The sequence below is a fragment of the Pseudochaenichthys georgianus genome, chromosome 15 (genome assembly GCF_902827115.2).
Source record: "Pseudochaenichthys georgianus chromosome 15, fPseGeo1.2, whole genome shotgun sequence".
Classification (NCBI taxonomy): domain Eukaryota; kingdom Metazoa; phylum Chordata; class Actinopteri; order Perciformes; family Channichthyidae; genus Pseudochaenichthys; species Pseudochaenichthys georgianus.
In genome coordinates this window covers 33,036,415-33,053,974 of record NC_047517.1, presented here as the reverse complement: position 1 = coordinate 33,053,974, position 17,560 = coordinate 33,036,415, and the positions used below count along the sequence as shown (strand labels likewise).

General features: G+C 39.3%; 1 protein-coding gene across 1 annotated transcript; it reads left to right on the top strand.

Moving 5' to 3' along the window:
• Window positions 1–2,376: 2,376 nt before the first annotated feature.
• On the top strand, window positions 2,377–7,840 carry vip (vasoactive intestinal peptide). Its single transcript, XM_034101357.1, has 6 exons — window positions 2,377–2,713; window positions 3,555–3,659; window positions 3,886–3,990; window positions 5,889–6,014; window positions 6,183–6,294; window positions 7,179–7,840. Coding segments are annotated over exons 1-6 (459 nt in total). The 5' UTR covers window positions 2,377–2,711; the 3' UTR covers window positions 7,188–7,840.
• The last annotated feature ends 9,720 nt before the right edge of the window (window positions 7,841–17,560 follow it).

Below are 17,560 nucleotides of genomic sequence, written 5' to 3'. Positions count from 1 at the left end.
TACAGATACAGATATCAATCAAAGACAAATTATGAACCATCAGTGTTAAGTATATCAAGTAAAGTCATATCATATGAGTTGAAATCCATTATATTTAACATAACGAGAATATCATTTTGTGTGGAAATATAACAACGATTGCCTGCATATTCACACGCTTCATGGCTGCAATCTAATTATTTTAAAGTTGATTACTGCTTATCTCTTTATCTGGTTAATTTAACACCAGTGTTATCTCTCTGCTCTCTCACCTATACAGACGGATGGATGGACGGATGGATGGATGGATGGATGGATGGATGAATGGATGCATGGATGGATGGATGGATGGATGGATGAATGGATGGATGGATGCATGGATGATGGATGGATGGATGGACGGCTGCATGGATGGATGGATGGATGGATGGATGGATGGAAGATGGATGGATGGATGGATGGATGGATGGATGGACGGCTGCATGGATGGATGGATGGATGGATGGACGGCTGCATGGATGGATGGATGGATGCATGGATGGATGGATGGATGGATGGATGGATGGATGGATGGATGGATGGATGGATGGATGGATGGGTGGATGGATGCATGGATGGTGGATGGGTGGATGGATGGATGATGGATGGATGCATGGATGGATGGATGGATGGATGGATGGATGGATGGATGGATGGATGGATGGATGGATGGATGGATGCATGGATGGTGGATGGGTGGATGGATGGATGATGGATGGATGCATGGATGCATGGATGGATGGATGGATGGATGGATGCATGGATGGATGGGTGGGTGGATGCATGGATGGATGGATGGATGGATGCATGGATGGATGGATGCATGGATGAGGCGCCGGTTGACATCACGGTTAATTCACTGTGCCATTCCAGCAAATGAGACTGATCAGGGACACTGTGGGTGGATTCAGAGACACTTCAGTCCTGTGTGCTGTTCTTTTGTCAAAGCCCAGCACCACCAGAAATAGAAAGCCTGTGACAGTAACACCCTTTAAAACGTTATTGTATTTACCTAAAGTGGTAATCTACAACATCCTTGTGTCTTTATTCAGCACCTTCTGTGGTGCTCGTCGCTCACTTCTGTGAAAAAACAAACAAACAAATGGATATAAATGGCTGCAGAAGGATTTTGTTTACATTGTTGTGGAATTAAGTATTTGTGTAATGACAGGACAATGCAAGGGATGAAAAATATGCTTGGAAACACATCTCATTGCAACAAAAACGTGTCTTCTTCACAGTGAAGCTGGAGGAAAAGAAATAGCATACTTTTTTTATTGTATGATTATTTAATTAGGCCGTCTCGTTGAGATTGAACTCTTGATCAGATAAAGTAGCATCTTATCTTATCACGTTATATTTCATTACATTACAGATTGAATTCACCGGAGAACAAGAAATACCCAGGAAAGCCAAAAGCACATCAGGCAGAGCACAAGCTTTTTTTTGTGACTATTAAGATTTTACAGAGAACAATTAAGAGTCCAAAATGTATCATTATCTCAGTTAATTTTTCACTTTTCCTATTATATTTTGTAAAAACACTCTCCTTCTGTCATCACTTCCTGTCTTCGCTTTTCCCGCATTTTGTTTGATCGTTTGCCCCGCCCTGATTAAATCCGCCTGTGTCTAGTTGGGGTGTATAAATAACTGTGTGTCCCGGTTTTGATCTGTAAATGTATCGTCTGTGTTACTTGGTGTGCCGAGGCCTTGTAAAGATATGGTTTGTCCCTGCAATATTCTTCCTGTTTCCTCGCGGATGTGCTGAAATGTTGAGCCATAGCCTTTGTTTCTAGGTTGTTGTTTTGTTTGGTTGCTTTGATTTGTGTTGTATTACCACAGCCTGCTCCATACATTGCATTTACCTAACCAGCTTTAAATTAAAGCTCACCTTTTGTTATCGTCTGCCCTAAACAATAGTCACTATTAACATGATTTACATACTGTTTTCAAATTGTAATAATATAATTTGACAGTTATCTTATTCATCACTTTTTAATTGTAGAGATATTTAAATACATAAATAGATCACTGTTGTTGGTAACTCCTGAGGGACAGAGTACTTTTATAGTTCATGAGTCCTTTCTCCATGCTCAGTCATCTTTATAACTCCGTATGTGTTGAAATCAACATAAGCGACTGTAGGCCCATTTCTGTTAAAATTCACATACATATTGTGGCTTTACCTGTTAAGTTTAGCCTGTTTTACGGACATTTATGCACAAAGCATTGCCTCTGAGTGTCCTTTCATATTGACAAATAGCCTACGTTTGACTTTTCCTCTCAGATTTCTCTCCCTTCTTGGCTTCCTACAGCAGCTGACCCGCACACTGAAGGGAGAAATGCCTAGGGGAAATGATCAGATGATTCATAAATTGGTTATTCCTACGATTAATTAAGAAGAAGAAAAAACATCCCACTAATTCCACCATAGGCCTGTTTGGTTCCGACCATGAGCAACACCAATGACGAAAGCAATGACCTGCTGACGTCTCAGGCCCACATCAAATCTGATGTCTGCTCGTGCTCCACAAGAAACATCAGGTGTATAAAACGGGAGCAGAGCTGAAGGCAAAGAGAAAGAGAGTCAGCAAACATCGGGTCAACAGTGGAGATACAACAGCAGCTCCCGATCAGGACTTTGGACAGCTCAGCAGGCAGAGCAAAACGCAGAAGACCTACTTTTGCAACAAATGTAAGATTTTTTATATTTACAGAGTTTCTTTCAGAACAACGTGTTTGTGATTGTCTTATATGTGTGCGTGCTTCAGTGAGGATTTGATAAGACTTTCCGAATGACATTGAGAGATCAAATGGATTTTTACATCAAAAGGATTTATCTTTGCAGTTCATGCAGCACAGCAATGTTTTAGCTGTGGTCTATGATGTTTAGTGTGTGCGTAATTACGCGTTGGATGTAGTATTTTATTTATGTTAGATTCATCCGCCAAAATTCACCATTAAGCGATCTGTATGGTTCACTCTCACTTATTTGTAATTTGAGCATATATTATCGCTAACATAATGTGGGAATAACATTACCCATTCATTAACATTCCACAGTTGAATCAGACTTTGTTATTGACGAAATGTAAAGCATTGTGGCAGTTACTCATTGAAGGAACGGGACGTTTTTATGAGAAGAAACTCGTCACGTAAAAATGTGGCTCATAGTCAGTTTGGACAAAATAGAGTTGCAGTGTCCTCGGGTTTGTCCTTGCCAGCCGTGCGTAATTACGCACTGCATTTCGCTGCTTGTGGCAAAAGGAATCGTGAAACAAGTGGTTTATTAAAAATCGACGTCAAAAAGGCTTTTTTTGCTAAAGTATTCTTCTGGTTCTTTTTTTGTTTTGCATCGAGAGATTAACCTCTTGTTCAATACTTCCCTGATTCACGTAATTTAAGATGTTACGGTTAATGAGAAGAGCATAGTACATGATGATTTCCGTAGACAAATGGGCGTTAATGATGTGGTTTCTTCATTGGGATCGGTTTTGAGATGAAAGAAACAAAAACATTATCGTTTCCATCCTCAGGTGTAAAGCGATGTTACAACGAACCGGCCCCCAGCTGCTTTTCCTAATAGCCCTGTGCAGTGTGTTGTACTCCCGGACTCTGAGTCTGCCATACACATCCATGAGGTAAGAGGACCAAGTTTTTTCCAAAAGAAACTGCTGAAAGGGTTAATCCAGCGCTGTTTATGATTGACATGTAGATGTTATGTGAGCAGGTTTGTGAGAGGGTGATAATTACTCTCGGAATTCGAGCTGATGCGCGTCTATTTGACAGTTGCTGTCGTCCTTATATGTGTTTTAATATGTCAAATCCAAGCAGAGTTTAATGTTACTGCCCTGTGGTGATGTGCAGACCGACGAGACACGCGGACGGTCTGTTCACCAGCGGATACAGCAAACTGCTCGGACAGCTCTCAGCGCGGAGGTACCTGGAGTCTCTGATCGGGAAGCGGGTCAGGTAGGTCACTCCCGTCCGGATAGATGGTAAAAATGCTGAATTTCGCTTTTACTTAGTGGCTTATTTTTCACATTCAAACTTTAACATTTGGTTTTTTTTATGAGGCAAAAGAGACATTTCCACTTGACAGTTTGAAGAGTGTAGCAAATATCAAGTCTGTATACTTTGTAACCGGTCAAACCTAGACTGCATTGAAAACTATTTTAAACTTGCTTGCTAAAGTATTATGTTAAAGCTAGTTTTGCAAACGATAAAGAAGCCATCGTTAGCCTCTTCCTGATGTACCATTAAATGGAACCATCAGACCAATATGCCTTGTTTTTGCCAGTTCTAGAAATAAAAAAACACTTGGACTTGTTAATACTGAAGTTGACCGGTAAATAAGTGTAGGGTAAGGAAGTCTGAAGTTTCAGTACGTCTTACAATTCTAGGGGTAATGTCCCCTTAGTGCAGGGGTGGGGAACCTCCGGCCCACGGCCCGCGAGACCATTTGGTACGTCCCTCGAGGTAATTTATAAAAACACACAAAAAAGAAAAATGTGTAAGAAATCTAGACCGCAAAAAATTAAACAAGTGAGTGCCTGTTTTTCCTGGCCAAGGTCAGGGTCCTTGAACACAACACGACCCTAACGTGTCATCACGTGGTATATGTCTCGTCTGACAGGGGTGCAAATCTGACGGAGAGCACCAGACTTCACAAATTGCAGTACCCATAAGGAGCCGTACACATGCTGCAGTTTCTGCGTGGCTGTGTATTCAGTTGTAAGCCCAGTGGCGATCTGTTCATCTGTCATACTGATCATACAGTCAATAACTTTGTTGTTATTAGCATCTGGTTAGCTAGCTATGCTAACGAATATAAGAAGCTTTTTCTACTACCAGTGTGGTAAAGGCACATCTTTATGATCATTATAGTTATAAAAAAATAAGAGAATAAAGTAAACAGGTATAAAATACTATATGACAGTAACAAAAAGTTGTTATTAATAAACAAGAATACAGTTTGAAAGGGGAGTGATTTGTAAAATATCCATAAAGAAAAAGAAATCTGCTTACAGTTCTGTTTCATATGGGTGTTGAGAGATGTATCCATAGAGCTCCTAATGTTGCTCTCAAAGTGCACCAGATTGATGCTTTTAACTTCAACATATAAAAAAAATAAAAAAATCCTCCCGGGGAAGCATGCCCCCGGACCCCCCTAGAGGAGGTTAGGTCCCCCCCCAACTGAAATCATGTGCACATGGATAGGAAACTAAATTCATTTGCACACATCTTGTGTGTCTATGCACTGCATGAAAGAAAGACCAAATGAATGAATTTTAGTATTTTTAAGCAGAGGTCAATAATTTGAACGGCCCTCGGAGGATGTTGAAAAAATTGAAATGGCCCTTGAGAGGAAAAAGGTTCCCCACCCCTGCCTTAGAGTATAAAACACTGTCCATTTGAATGCTGTTATTCAGGGAAGGTCTGACAGTAATGAAGGCAAACACTTGACAGTGCATCTCATTTTTACACATTGTTGAGAAATCTGCTTGAACATTAGTCAAATTAATTATGCTCTTGATCAAAAACTAGATTTTATTATTTCATGAGCTGTGACTTTTTTGTAATGCTGACAGTTTAACACCAGAGCGAGGACCTACTGACATTTGCAATGAAGAGATCCGCCCTGCTTGATGATGCATTTTGTAATTGACTAAAAGGTTAATTTATGCCATTACTGCTTAATCACATGTTTGGTGTACAACCAGGAGGGGTTCATGCATCATACACAAAGAGAACAAAGACACCACGAATCACTGACTTTGAATTTAACCCTGCTGCCCTCTGAACTGCGGAGAGGATCTAACGCTTCCATTCATCTCTCTGTATTTCATTATCTCTGTTATCCTCTGCAGTGATGAGCTGATGGAGGAGCCAGTGAAGCGCCACTCAGACGCCATCTTTACAGACAACTACAGCCGCTTTCGCAAACAGATGGCCGTCAAGAAGTACCTGAACTCAGTCTTAACAGGAAAGAGAAGGTAGACATCCCAGCAAGTTTTGGTTTGAACTTTACACTTGCTGCCATGTTGACACTCCCTTAACAAACAAATCTTCTAGTACAATTGTAATGGAATACCATACAGTAGATGGGTTTTTTGTAACCAGTTTGTACAGTATTGTAATATGTACTGACTGTCTACACACAGCCTAGAAGATCCTGGCACCAGCGAGGCAGAGGAGTCCAGAGACGAACCCAACACCTTCCAGGAGAGCTACGATGATATCAACGTAGATCACCTTCTAAACAACTTTCATCTGGTAGGAATACACACACACACACACACACACACACACACACACACACACACACACACACACACACACACACACACACACACACACACACACACACACACACACACACACACACACACACACACACACACACACACACACACACACACACACACACACACACACACACACTTACCTACATAATTACATAAATGGACAAGATCTGTAACAGTTGTTAGCGTAGGAGATCCAAGGTATCTGTCAATGTGTCCCTACCTTTTGATAGTGAATTAAACTGCTCACAACAAGGTCCTTTGATTATCTTGAACCACTAGTTAGTTATTTCTTGAAAGAGACATTGCTATTGAGTCTTTCGATGTATGACTTTGGCGTTTTAAGCGCAACAAGCCAATGCAATCTAAATCCTCAAATTCAGGAGAAGGCAGACGTCTCTATGTCGGGTATCTCCAAAACTTGGCAAATCATACGGTAACTATCTAGATTAGCGCTGGGTAGGAGGAACGTTTTTGAGGTGAACTGTCCCTTTAACCTTCTCAAGTACCTCATCTCCAAACCATAGCAGAATCTGAATACACTGACTAAGACAGGATCAAACTCAGTTCCTTAGGATTCAGCTTTTTAAACATCCAGATATCTTATCCCTCAAAGAACACAACCTGTCTTTCGAGAGGTAGAAGAACGAGATCACCCACATTATGTCCTCTTATTTGGACATTTGGAAGGCCAGCATGGAGCACTAATTCTGATGTCACACCCTCACACATGCAGTATGTTATGCTTGACTTTTACAACAAATTAATTAGTAAATGTCTTTTTTTTGTTTGTTGCATTTGTACTAGATCAATAATTGTCTTTTCTGTCCATTGTCTTCCTTTCACCTGTTGCAGCCACTTTGAGGATGGGTCTAGAGCTCGAGTGAATACCTCAACTCATCCTCATGAAACCGGCCATTCCAGAAACACACTATTAATCCAAAGGACATTCGAAGGTCAAGCAGCCAATGATGATGTGTTCTCCAATGTGGTTATCTATCTACTCATCCACACCGTACATGTTTACACTGTATATAGTTTATATATATATATACATAAACATTACTATCCGTCCGATTAGACCTGATTAAATGTCACTAACCAATACTTCCATTAACAATCAATAGTGACGCACCATTGGCTTGCAGTGGAACCACTGCTTTCTACAACATCGGTAGGCCCTTTCACCTTTAATAGAACATAATTGCATTTAAATTCAATAACACTGAAAACAGATTTTGTTGGGATGCATTAGGATGCTAAGTTACCACTGATTTCTGAACACACACTGCTTGTATTGAAAACAGTTGTCCCAATAATGTTCAATGCTGCAATCTAAATCACAAGTGTTGACCGAGTTGTTTTAAAGAGTGTTTTCATGATTAAAAGGAGACACAGGACCAAGAGGAGGTGGAGTTTTGAATGGACACAGATGCATATAATCACTTTATACTATTCAATATGTAGAGCAAACACATTGTAACTGAGCATAGACCTGCCTTTAGGGCATATAGTGATGCACACCACTCACCAAATAAAAGATATTGGTTTATTTTTCAAAGCTGAGTCTTTTTGTCTGGCTGATTGTTTGACAATGGGGGTTTTAGAGTTTGGATTTTTGAAAGTTAATAGTATACTTTGAAGGTTTATATTTTGTGCTTTTGGCAGTTTTACTATTTGAAAGTCTCATATTTTACAGAATTTAGTCTTTTACATAAAATGTGATTATTTGTGTGTAAAAAAGCTCTCCACTCAGTAACACTGAAGACAAACTAATCGTATTATTCAGATTTATTTTAAGTACCCTTTGCAACAACAACAAAGACATTGCTGTCCCAGGTCAGCTTCAACCACACAAATGAGTTTCTATTCAATACTCTGTCATCCTTTCACTTACTCTACCTCACAGAAAGTCACAAAGCAGACAAAGCAGAGGAAACACAAAGGGATTATTTGAGCAAATGGACAGAGCTTCAGCACCGCGGTCAGCGGCACTCTGTCAGCAGTTGGAAATTGTCTGTGCTTTTCAGTTTTTTACCTTTTTGTCCCCCTAAACATTTCATCATTTAAAAAATCATTTGGTATGGTAGTTATAAGGTTAATATCCAAAAATACGAGTTTAAGCTTTGAGTAGCTTGATTTCAAGTTGAAGACTTTCTGGAACAACTAGAGACCAGACCAGTGAGAAATATGTTTCAGCTCAAACGAATGATGACACATAGATAGTCAAACCTGTGTTATCCTGAAAAAGGTTTTGTCAGCAATAAATCCAGGTTTGGTTCCAATCAAATAAAAGGTGTTACAAAACTAGTAAACAATAAGTATATCCTGAAAATAAAACAGTTAATGGAAAACTGCAGATTTAACTGCACAGTAAAAGTATCTCTAGTTGTGATTTTACCCCTAAATATCCCAAGGATTTTTTGCAAAACAATCACAAAGAGTTCAAGGAATTATATAATATTCAACAGATTTTATGTAACCAGGATATCAGTCTCCAAATACCTTAAATCTAGTGTTAAGTTAAATGTAACTGCTTCTGTCCCCTGTGACTCACTTTGTTTACAAGTGTTAAAATAGCAGCGGATATTTGACTCATAAATGTCATAAGCAATGTGCTGCTGGACCAGATGAAAGGATCACGCAATGACACTCTAACTTCTAGTTATAATTAGAAAAAGTGGAAGTGTCATTCTGGGTTCATGACGGATTTTGCAGAGTTAGCTCGCATCGAATTCACAGTTTGAAATTGGATCGTTTGGTTTCACGTGGAGTTAACAGAACTAAGCGTCTACGGCAATGCTAACACTTCTGCTGGGAATAGCCTAACCACGATTGAGCTTTGGGCTAAATGCTAACATGAACATGCCAACAAGCACACCATGTGACAATGCTTACATTATTTTGTTTATTGTTGTTGACTGTGTTCTCCAAATCAGTGATGCGTATTAGCATGCTAACGCTAGCTAATGAGCATAAAAAAGAGAGCTGCATTCTGATGGGAATGTGATTAGTTTGCCATAAAACAAACAAATGGGATTAGTTAGCCATAAACTACATCCACTCAGTCAGTGGGGGCTTGGACTGGGAGCTGTAGGGTCGCCGGTTCAAGTCCCCGACCAGACCTAAAATATGGAGTGTGGACTGCTACTGGGAGAGGTCCCAGTTTACCTCCTGCCCTGCCGTGGTGCCCTTGAGAAAGGCAACAAGCACCGGACACCCCCCTTCCCCCCTCACTCCCATTGCTACCCGGGCGCTGTATAATAGCTGCCCCCTGCTCCTAGTACTAGACTCCTGGTACTAGGATGGGTTAAAACTAAAGCAGATGTCACTGTGTGCTCTGCATGTGTGACCATTAAAGAGGGTTTCATCCCTCTCAATATTATATTATTATTATAAAACCAATTGTAGAGACATTTCACAAACACCAAATGACAAACACTTGGTGTCACTGATTATCCGTAGACGTAATTGCTGTATGCTGGCTTAAATAATAGATGAATGGACATTTAAAAATATTAAAGTCCAACATTTAACATGGATTATCTGAATGCATACTTCTGTAATCAAGTGTTTAGTTTCTCCACACACCTGTAGTCAAGTCATTTCTAGAATAGCCTATGAAGGTCTAAACCAAAGATTTCGAATGATCAATTAATAATGAATGAATATTTACATGGGGTTAAAGTTGAACTTTTCCTAAAATGTGTTCTAAAGTGTTGTTTGGGGTTTTTGTTCAAGAGAGTTATTGGGAACTATTAGGACATTGTTTTAGTATGGTTATGTTTAATATAGTTGCCTGTTTAAAACCCATATGGATGTGTGCTTGTTTGTGTGTGTCTCCATCTGCGCTCATTTAATAGATGTTCCCAGGGTGAGGCAGGTTTGTTTTTCACGAAAAACTTTGGTTAAGGTTTGTTGTGTATGCTGTTGCTGTGTGTGTGTGTGTGTGTGTGTGTGTGTGTGTGTGTGTGTGTGTGTGTGTGTGTGTGTGTGTGTGTGTGTGTGTGTGTGTGTGTGTGTGTGTGTGTGTGTGTGTGTGTGTGTGTGTGTGTGTGTGTGTGTGTGTGTGTGTGTGTGTGTGTGTGTAAATAAATATATACTGTATGCTGTGTGTCCTTCCACTCTCCTGGACATGTTTGATTACTGCCTGCTTTGTGGAGAGGCTTCACTCGCTAACTCTCATCACTGCAGTGCTGATATTAATGGACCAATCAGAGTAAAACAGACAGAGAAAAAGGTCTGCAGCCTTTTAACACCAAGCACAGTGCGCGCCCGTGTGTGTGTGTACTTTTCTTGAGTACTCAATTATACCCGACATATATGGCTTTCACTGAAATGAATTAAGCGTCTGCAAGTTATAATACCTTATTCTTATATTCTTACACATCAGTAATGCCTCATACAGAATACAACAGATTTTCCTTGGAGAGGCTGCAGAGCTGCTCAAAGATAAATGAAACGATGTCTTTGAGATGAATCAAAGCGTTATTGATGAAGGTGTTTTCAACCTAGTTCTCTAAAGGCACATGTGTCAAACATTGCAGATTATGAGTCAATTATCACATCTCGTATACTTCATATAAAAGCTCTGGATAAATTGCTCATTCATTACCATTCATTTATATTCAAGAAGGGGTTTTTATAATTTCTTAAAGTTAGCAGTCTTGGAGTGCATAAGGCAAGGATGTGCTAGAAACCAGGGGACCTTCTGTGTATATGAGTTTGTAATAATCTGAACATTGAAAAAGGAATACATGAGGTTTTTTCTGATTGTGGATTGTTAGGAAAAAACTAATATTTTAAATTATGAGCTTCTCAAAAGGAGAATGTAGACTTTCCACCATCTTATTCCCAAACAGCCAATAAACTTCAAGCCTGCTCACACCCCATCAGTTTACATGGCATATTTATTCTTCCTTTTTTTAATATTGAAAAACATTTAGTCACCAGCCTGCCTTCATGTGTCTCTCCTCAGCATCAGTCTGAGGATTAGATTCACTTCCTGCTTCGTTTTCCCTGCAGGCGCTCCGGTGACAGCTCCTTTTCAGAGCTTTTACAGTTTAACTTTGGTGACATACGGCTGATTGACATGTGGAAGTCAGTGTGCATCAAGATCATCGACCTGAAAACACACACACACACACACACACACACTCCGGATGTTGCTCTGTCATACATCCGCCCCCATCCTCTATCCTTGGGCTGAAATGAGCTGTTTATGCAAATAAATAAAAACAGGAAAGAAGGGGAATTTCTAAGGATGAGCTTCTGATAGCTTATCAAGGTGTCCCATTTCACATACAGTATCTTCATGAAGTCTAATGATGGTACTTTATAAAAAAATGTAATTAAAAGGAGGGGAAAGACGCTAAGAAAAGTGATGGAGACGAAGATAAAGGGACCCCTGATGGAAAAAAGAAAGACACGGATACTCCATCTGGTTAAGAAAATGCAAAAATATATAAAAACCTAATTTGCATTATTTAATTGTAGGTGAGAGAATAGCCTGCATATATACGTTGAATGGCTGTCCTTCATCCTTAAACACTTGTTTATTACAGTGACACACTAACACGTATGTGGCAGACGGCTCTCAATACTTTTATAATTAGCAGCAGTCCTGATTGTGTTGGGGATGTGTCTCGCTGCAGCGGCCAATCAATAAATCTGCCAGATAAATGATCCTGAGTCTCTGAGGGAGGGAAAGGCCACGGGTCAGATTCATCAGCAGCTGTTTACCACCCTGACAGCAGCAGCAGCTCTGACGCTTCACAAAAACGTCCATTTAGCTCAATCGTCAGGACATTTCCTTACATGTGAGATGTGCAGCTGCTCTCTCATTTAAATCCACACAATGTCTATTCTTAAGGAATCAAGGAGTTTATTTTACTTTAAGCCAAAAAGCTCTACAAATGGCTTTACAGTCGTTTGGCACACCTGGAGTTGAAAGATAAACACATTAGGGGATTTGTTGCAGCTGATGCAAATAATGATATGGGTTAGTTAAGATGTTTCTTTCAACATAGACATATTTCATAAAGGTATTTTATATTGTAAAGAACGTCAACAAAATTTACTGAGCATGACATTGAGGCTCTGGTGGACAATCTCAACATTCAGTTTATTCAGTATCTCTGTATTTATGTATTGGTATTTATGGCTCTTGTACACTGACACTTACATATCCCACATTGGCTAATTATTAGGGATGTAACGATATATTGAATATCGCGGTAAATAAATGTCTCAATACTGTCGTGACACTGACAAAATCTACCGCGAATTTTTTATTTTTTAAACCTTTATTTAACCAGATCCCATTGAGATCATCAATCTCTTTTTCAAGGGAGAACTGTCCAACATGGCAGCAAGTAGGTTACAACATGAACATAAAACAGATAACACAAAAGGACATCATATTTACAGGGCTACATGTACATACCTAGAGACATTGACAAGTACCAACAGCATATTTATATCTCGCCCTGTCAATAAGCCTCACCTTCTTGGCAAAAACGGTATTGTTTTTGAAGTGGTGGAGAGACAATGCACAGTTTTACCCACTGCTGTCACCCATGGCCAAAGCATATCTCTCCGTCCCAGCAACATCAGTACCAAGCAAGAGAGTTTTTTCCACAGCAGGGGATATTGTAAACGCCCAAACATCCCAGCTTCTACCTGGAAATGTGGACATGCTCATATTCCTAAAAGATAACCTTGATGATGCTGAGCGAGTGAGTTAGAGTTGAGTTACTTGAAAAACTTGATTTATTCTATTGCAGGGTCTGACTTTAAAATACTACTATCCTACTAAAATGCTGTACAAATCAGTTACATCCTTACTAATTATATCAGACATGCTGTCAGGCCTTTGTTTTAAAAATGTACCTCAATCTAATAACTGCTGCGGCTTTGTTTTTTGTTGTTGCTGTTAACACTAGTTGACTAAAAGGAAGTGTATCAGTAAAAGAGTGGAGCATATTGAAAAAGAACATAATATACAAATTCACTTAAAGGTGGGGTAGGTAAGTTTGAGAAACCGGCTCGAGATCGCTAGAATTTGAAAATACACAACCGGAGAAAATCTGCCACTTCCTTATAGAGCCCCTCCTCCAACACACACGAACACGCACATGACCAATGAGGGCACGAGATAAGTTTGTGCCCCGATGGAAGGCTGACAGGCAGGTAGATTTTTTTATGGATTTTTTGTCAAAGCACTTAAGATATTCATTGCTATCGGGATGTTAAGAGCATTCCATGGAATATAACAAAAAGTGTATCTCGAGCCGGTTTCTGAAACTTACCTACCCCACCTTTAATATCACAAAATCATGATCTGTTTTTCATTCACTCGTCTTGGAGGCATCATTGAGTTCAGAAGAGAATACGTGTAAGGTTGTGTGTGTTTGTGCATGTGTGTCAGTGCTCGAACGCAGCTATTGCTTATTTGCCCTTATTCACCTGCAGTAACAGCAGAAACCGATTAATCTCAACTGGAAACATGTGACCGTACTAACTGTGACATGTATAAGAGTTATACATACCGGTATACCTCCTGCAGTTTGTTTTTCTCCCACGTCACAGGACATCCGGCTGACCTATGAGTGAAAGTTTACTGAATGGTCAAATGGGGCATCCTGCAAATGTCAGAGGTAACTACCTGATGTCCCTGATGCTCTTTGCAGCTCCGTAGCTCTCCTAAACAGGTGATGACAGATGCAAGCAAACCAGATTTGTTATCCTGGGAATCTTTTTTCAATAGATGTTGTGTTTGTTTTATAGGTATTTTCCTCAGGTTTCAGCTCAGATGTTTAGGAATACAACATATTTATAATGTGAAAAGTCTCCGTTGAGAATAACTCGTATAATATGCAGACACTTTAGTTTGCAAAAGCACAAGTTGGTGCTGCATATGGCATTATAATACAACACAATGTACAATGACTATACTGTAGTATACTCAGGGGCGGAGCTTCCTACAGGCGATATAGGTGGTTGCCTAGAGCGCCTCCCAGAGGGGGGCGCCAAAAATTAGACCCAAAAAAAAAAAAAACATTTTTTTTTTTACTTTTACTTTTTTTACCCCTCTATATCTGCAACCATTATTCTTACATACAAAAACAATATTCTAACATAAGGGGAAATGAGCCAAAAATCTAAAACGGTCGGTCGGTCTAAGAGCCTCGGCTTTAGGTGTTCACAGTCAGAACATGCTTGAGCGCTGTGCATTGATGGGTATCGGTCAAGTGTTTATAAAATTAAGCGTTGAGGAAAGAAAGACTAACGTTAGAGAACTATGAAGAGGCAAAAGCCATCCGGGGCGCAGTATAAAAACAGAAGAAAAGAAGAAGAGAAACGTGCCAAGGTGAAAGGTTTTGTATTTATTTGTTTGTTTATTTAGCATATTATATTTTGATTATTTGATATGTGTAACATATTTTACATTTCTTCTTAATTTTCTTTGAAAGCAAATTTGCACATTCTTTTATTGTTTGTTATTGTTATTATTATTGTTTGTTAGCTAAGTTGTTTGTTTTAATTCTTTAGTGTGCACTTTACATTTATTATTAGCTCTTGTTCTTGCTTTTAATAAATAAAGGTGCAGTACTGTCACAGCAGGATTTGGAAAAACTTGTCCATGCTTTTATCTTCAGTAGACTGGACTACTGTAATGGTGTCTTCACAGGTCTCACTAAAAAATCTATTAGGAAGCTGCAGCTAATTCAGAACGCCGTTGCTCGAGTCCTCACTAACACTAAGAAAGTGGATCACATCACTCCTGTTCTGAAGTCTTTACACAGGCTTCCAACAAAATAAGTTACCATAGCTATGCAAATTACATTTCTGACCTCCTGCTAAATTATGAACCATCCAGAACTCTCAAGTCGTCAGGGACTGGTCAGCTTCCTGTCCCCAGAGTCAGAACTAAACCTGGAGAAGCAGCGTTGAGTTATTATGCTCCAAGTATCTGGAACAAACTCCCAGAAACCTGCAGGTCCGCTGCAACTCTGACTACTTTTAAATCCAGCAAGAAGACTTTTCTTTTTGTCGCTGCTTTTAATTGAACTATTCATATCTTAGACTGCACTGTAACTTTTATCCATGTATTTTTTCTTAATGTCTTTCATTTTTTGTTTTTCTTTTAATGTTTCTTTTATCTTTTACTGTTTTTAAATGCCTTTATCTGAATGTCTTTCATTTTTGTAAAGCACCTTGAATTGCCTGGTGCTGAAAGGTGCTATATAAATAAACTTGCCTTGCCTTCCTGTGTGTCAAAGAATCGATTTCAAAATACTGCTGCTGGTTTATAAAGCATTGAATGGTTTAGGCCCAAAATACATTTCTGACCTCCTGCTAAATTATGAACCATCCAGACCTCTCAGGTCTTCAGGGACTGGTCAGCTTTCTGTCCCCAGAGACAGAACTAAACATGGTAAAGCAGCGTTTAGTTATTATGCTCCAATTATCTGTAACAAACTCCCAGAAACCTGCAGGTCCGCTGCAACTCTGACTACTTTAAATCCAGGCTGAAGACTTTTCTTTTTGTCGCTGCTTTTAATTGATTCACATCTTAAACTGCACTGTAACCTTTATCTTTTAATGTTTCTTTTATTATCTTTTCTTTTTAATGATTGATTTTAAATGCCATTTTCTTAATGTCTTTCGTTTTTTGTAAAGCACTTTGAATTGCCTTGTGTTGAAAGGTGCTATATAAATGAACTTGCCTTGCCTTGCCTTGCCTTACTTTACTGTATAACTGTTAAGATGTTTTGATTTTTTTTGGGGGGGGGGCGCAGTGGTGAAGCTCGCCTAGGGCACCAAATGTGCTAGGTCCGCCCCTGAGTATACTGGCATACTGTGAGTGCATGATTATTATAATAGGAGGGCTTGCGTGACCTATAAAACATGTTAATCATTTCTACCGTTGAATTACTTATCAGGAGCCAAAATAATCCTAAATACACAGTACACTTTGTGCCATTATGTACTTGACAGAAAAGTTCTATTTATTCAAATAATCTGCTTGTAAAGTTGGAGGATTTGCAAAGACTGACCAAGACGGACCAAATCAAAACTAACTTTTTTATTCCACATGTAACGCTTTTTGACACTAAATCATTAGGATGGAAATGTAATGGGCAACCAGCATGGGCAGTATGTTATGCACTAGTCATATTTTCATTTTTGTTCAAGGCAGTTAACAATTCTCACTCGTGATGTTGATATGTATTTGTCTATGCATCTGTTTGTCAAATTGTGTGCCACCATCAGAGTGCAGTGAAGAGTCCTTTACCCTGAGAAGTGTACACGATGCTGCCCTCTGCTGAAGACGTCTAAACATGACTACTTACATTTCTTCTTCACTAAAATCCAAGTTAAGAATCCGTAAAAAAAAACAACGTGCATTCACTAAAAGAAAACAACCCATGTCAAATATGACCAGTCCTCCAATCTTAATACACATTTAACTTTGTCATTTTTTTTAAATTCTTAAACTGATAAAAAAAGATAATACACTCATGTTGGAAATAGAGCACAGGGTCTTAGACCAGGGTATGCAGGAATCGTGAAGTCAAATGTAACCCTTTCCATACATTTTAAGATCGCCACTTTGAGTTTTAACCGGTTACCTTGGCGACACACTTTACCTCACATTTACTATACACAGTATTGATTGTCCTTCTTCCTTGTCTTCCAACCATTTGGACGCAAACTTGCATTTCCCCATAACGATGTTGTTTAACAACCGGCGTTAACGGACCTTCGCGCGCTATCGAGCAGTGAGCGCGCAATGTCCTGTTCAGATGACGTCAAATCCAACGGGATGCCATAAATAAACTACATAGAATCACACTACACATCTACGCAATGATTACATTCAGGCACACTGTAGAATACAACCTCTTTGGACAATTGTATACTTATTGAAAACAAGCTACACAATCTAATACCTTGGAAAATGCCGTTTAATACTTTTTAATAGCCTTCATTTCGCTTAATTGATTTATCAACTTGTAATACTTTTTAAGACCCCACGGACACCCTGGTTATACACTAGTGATATTTTGTAGTGCTTTTCAAGGCAGCTAATAATTCCAACTCGTGTTGATATGCATTTGTTTATGCATCCGTTTGTCAAACTGTGTGCCATCGTCAGAGTGCAGTGAAGAATCCTTTACCCTGAGAAGTGTAAACTATGCTGCCCTCTGCTGTAGACATCTAAACATGAC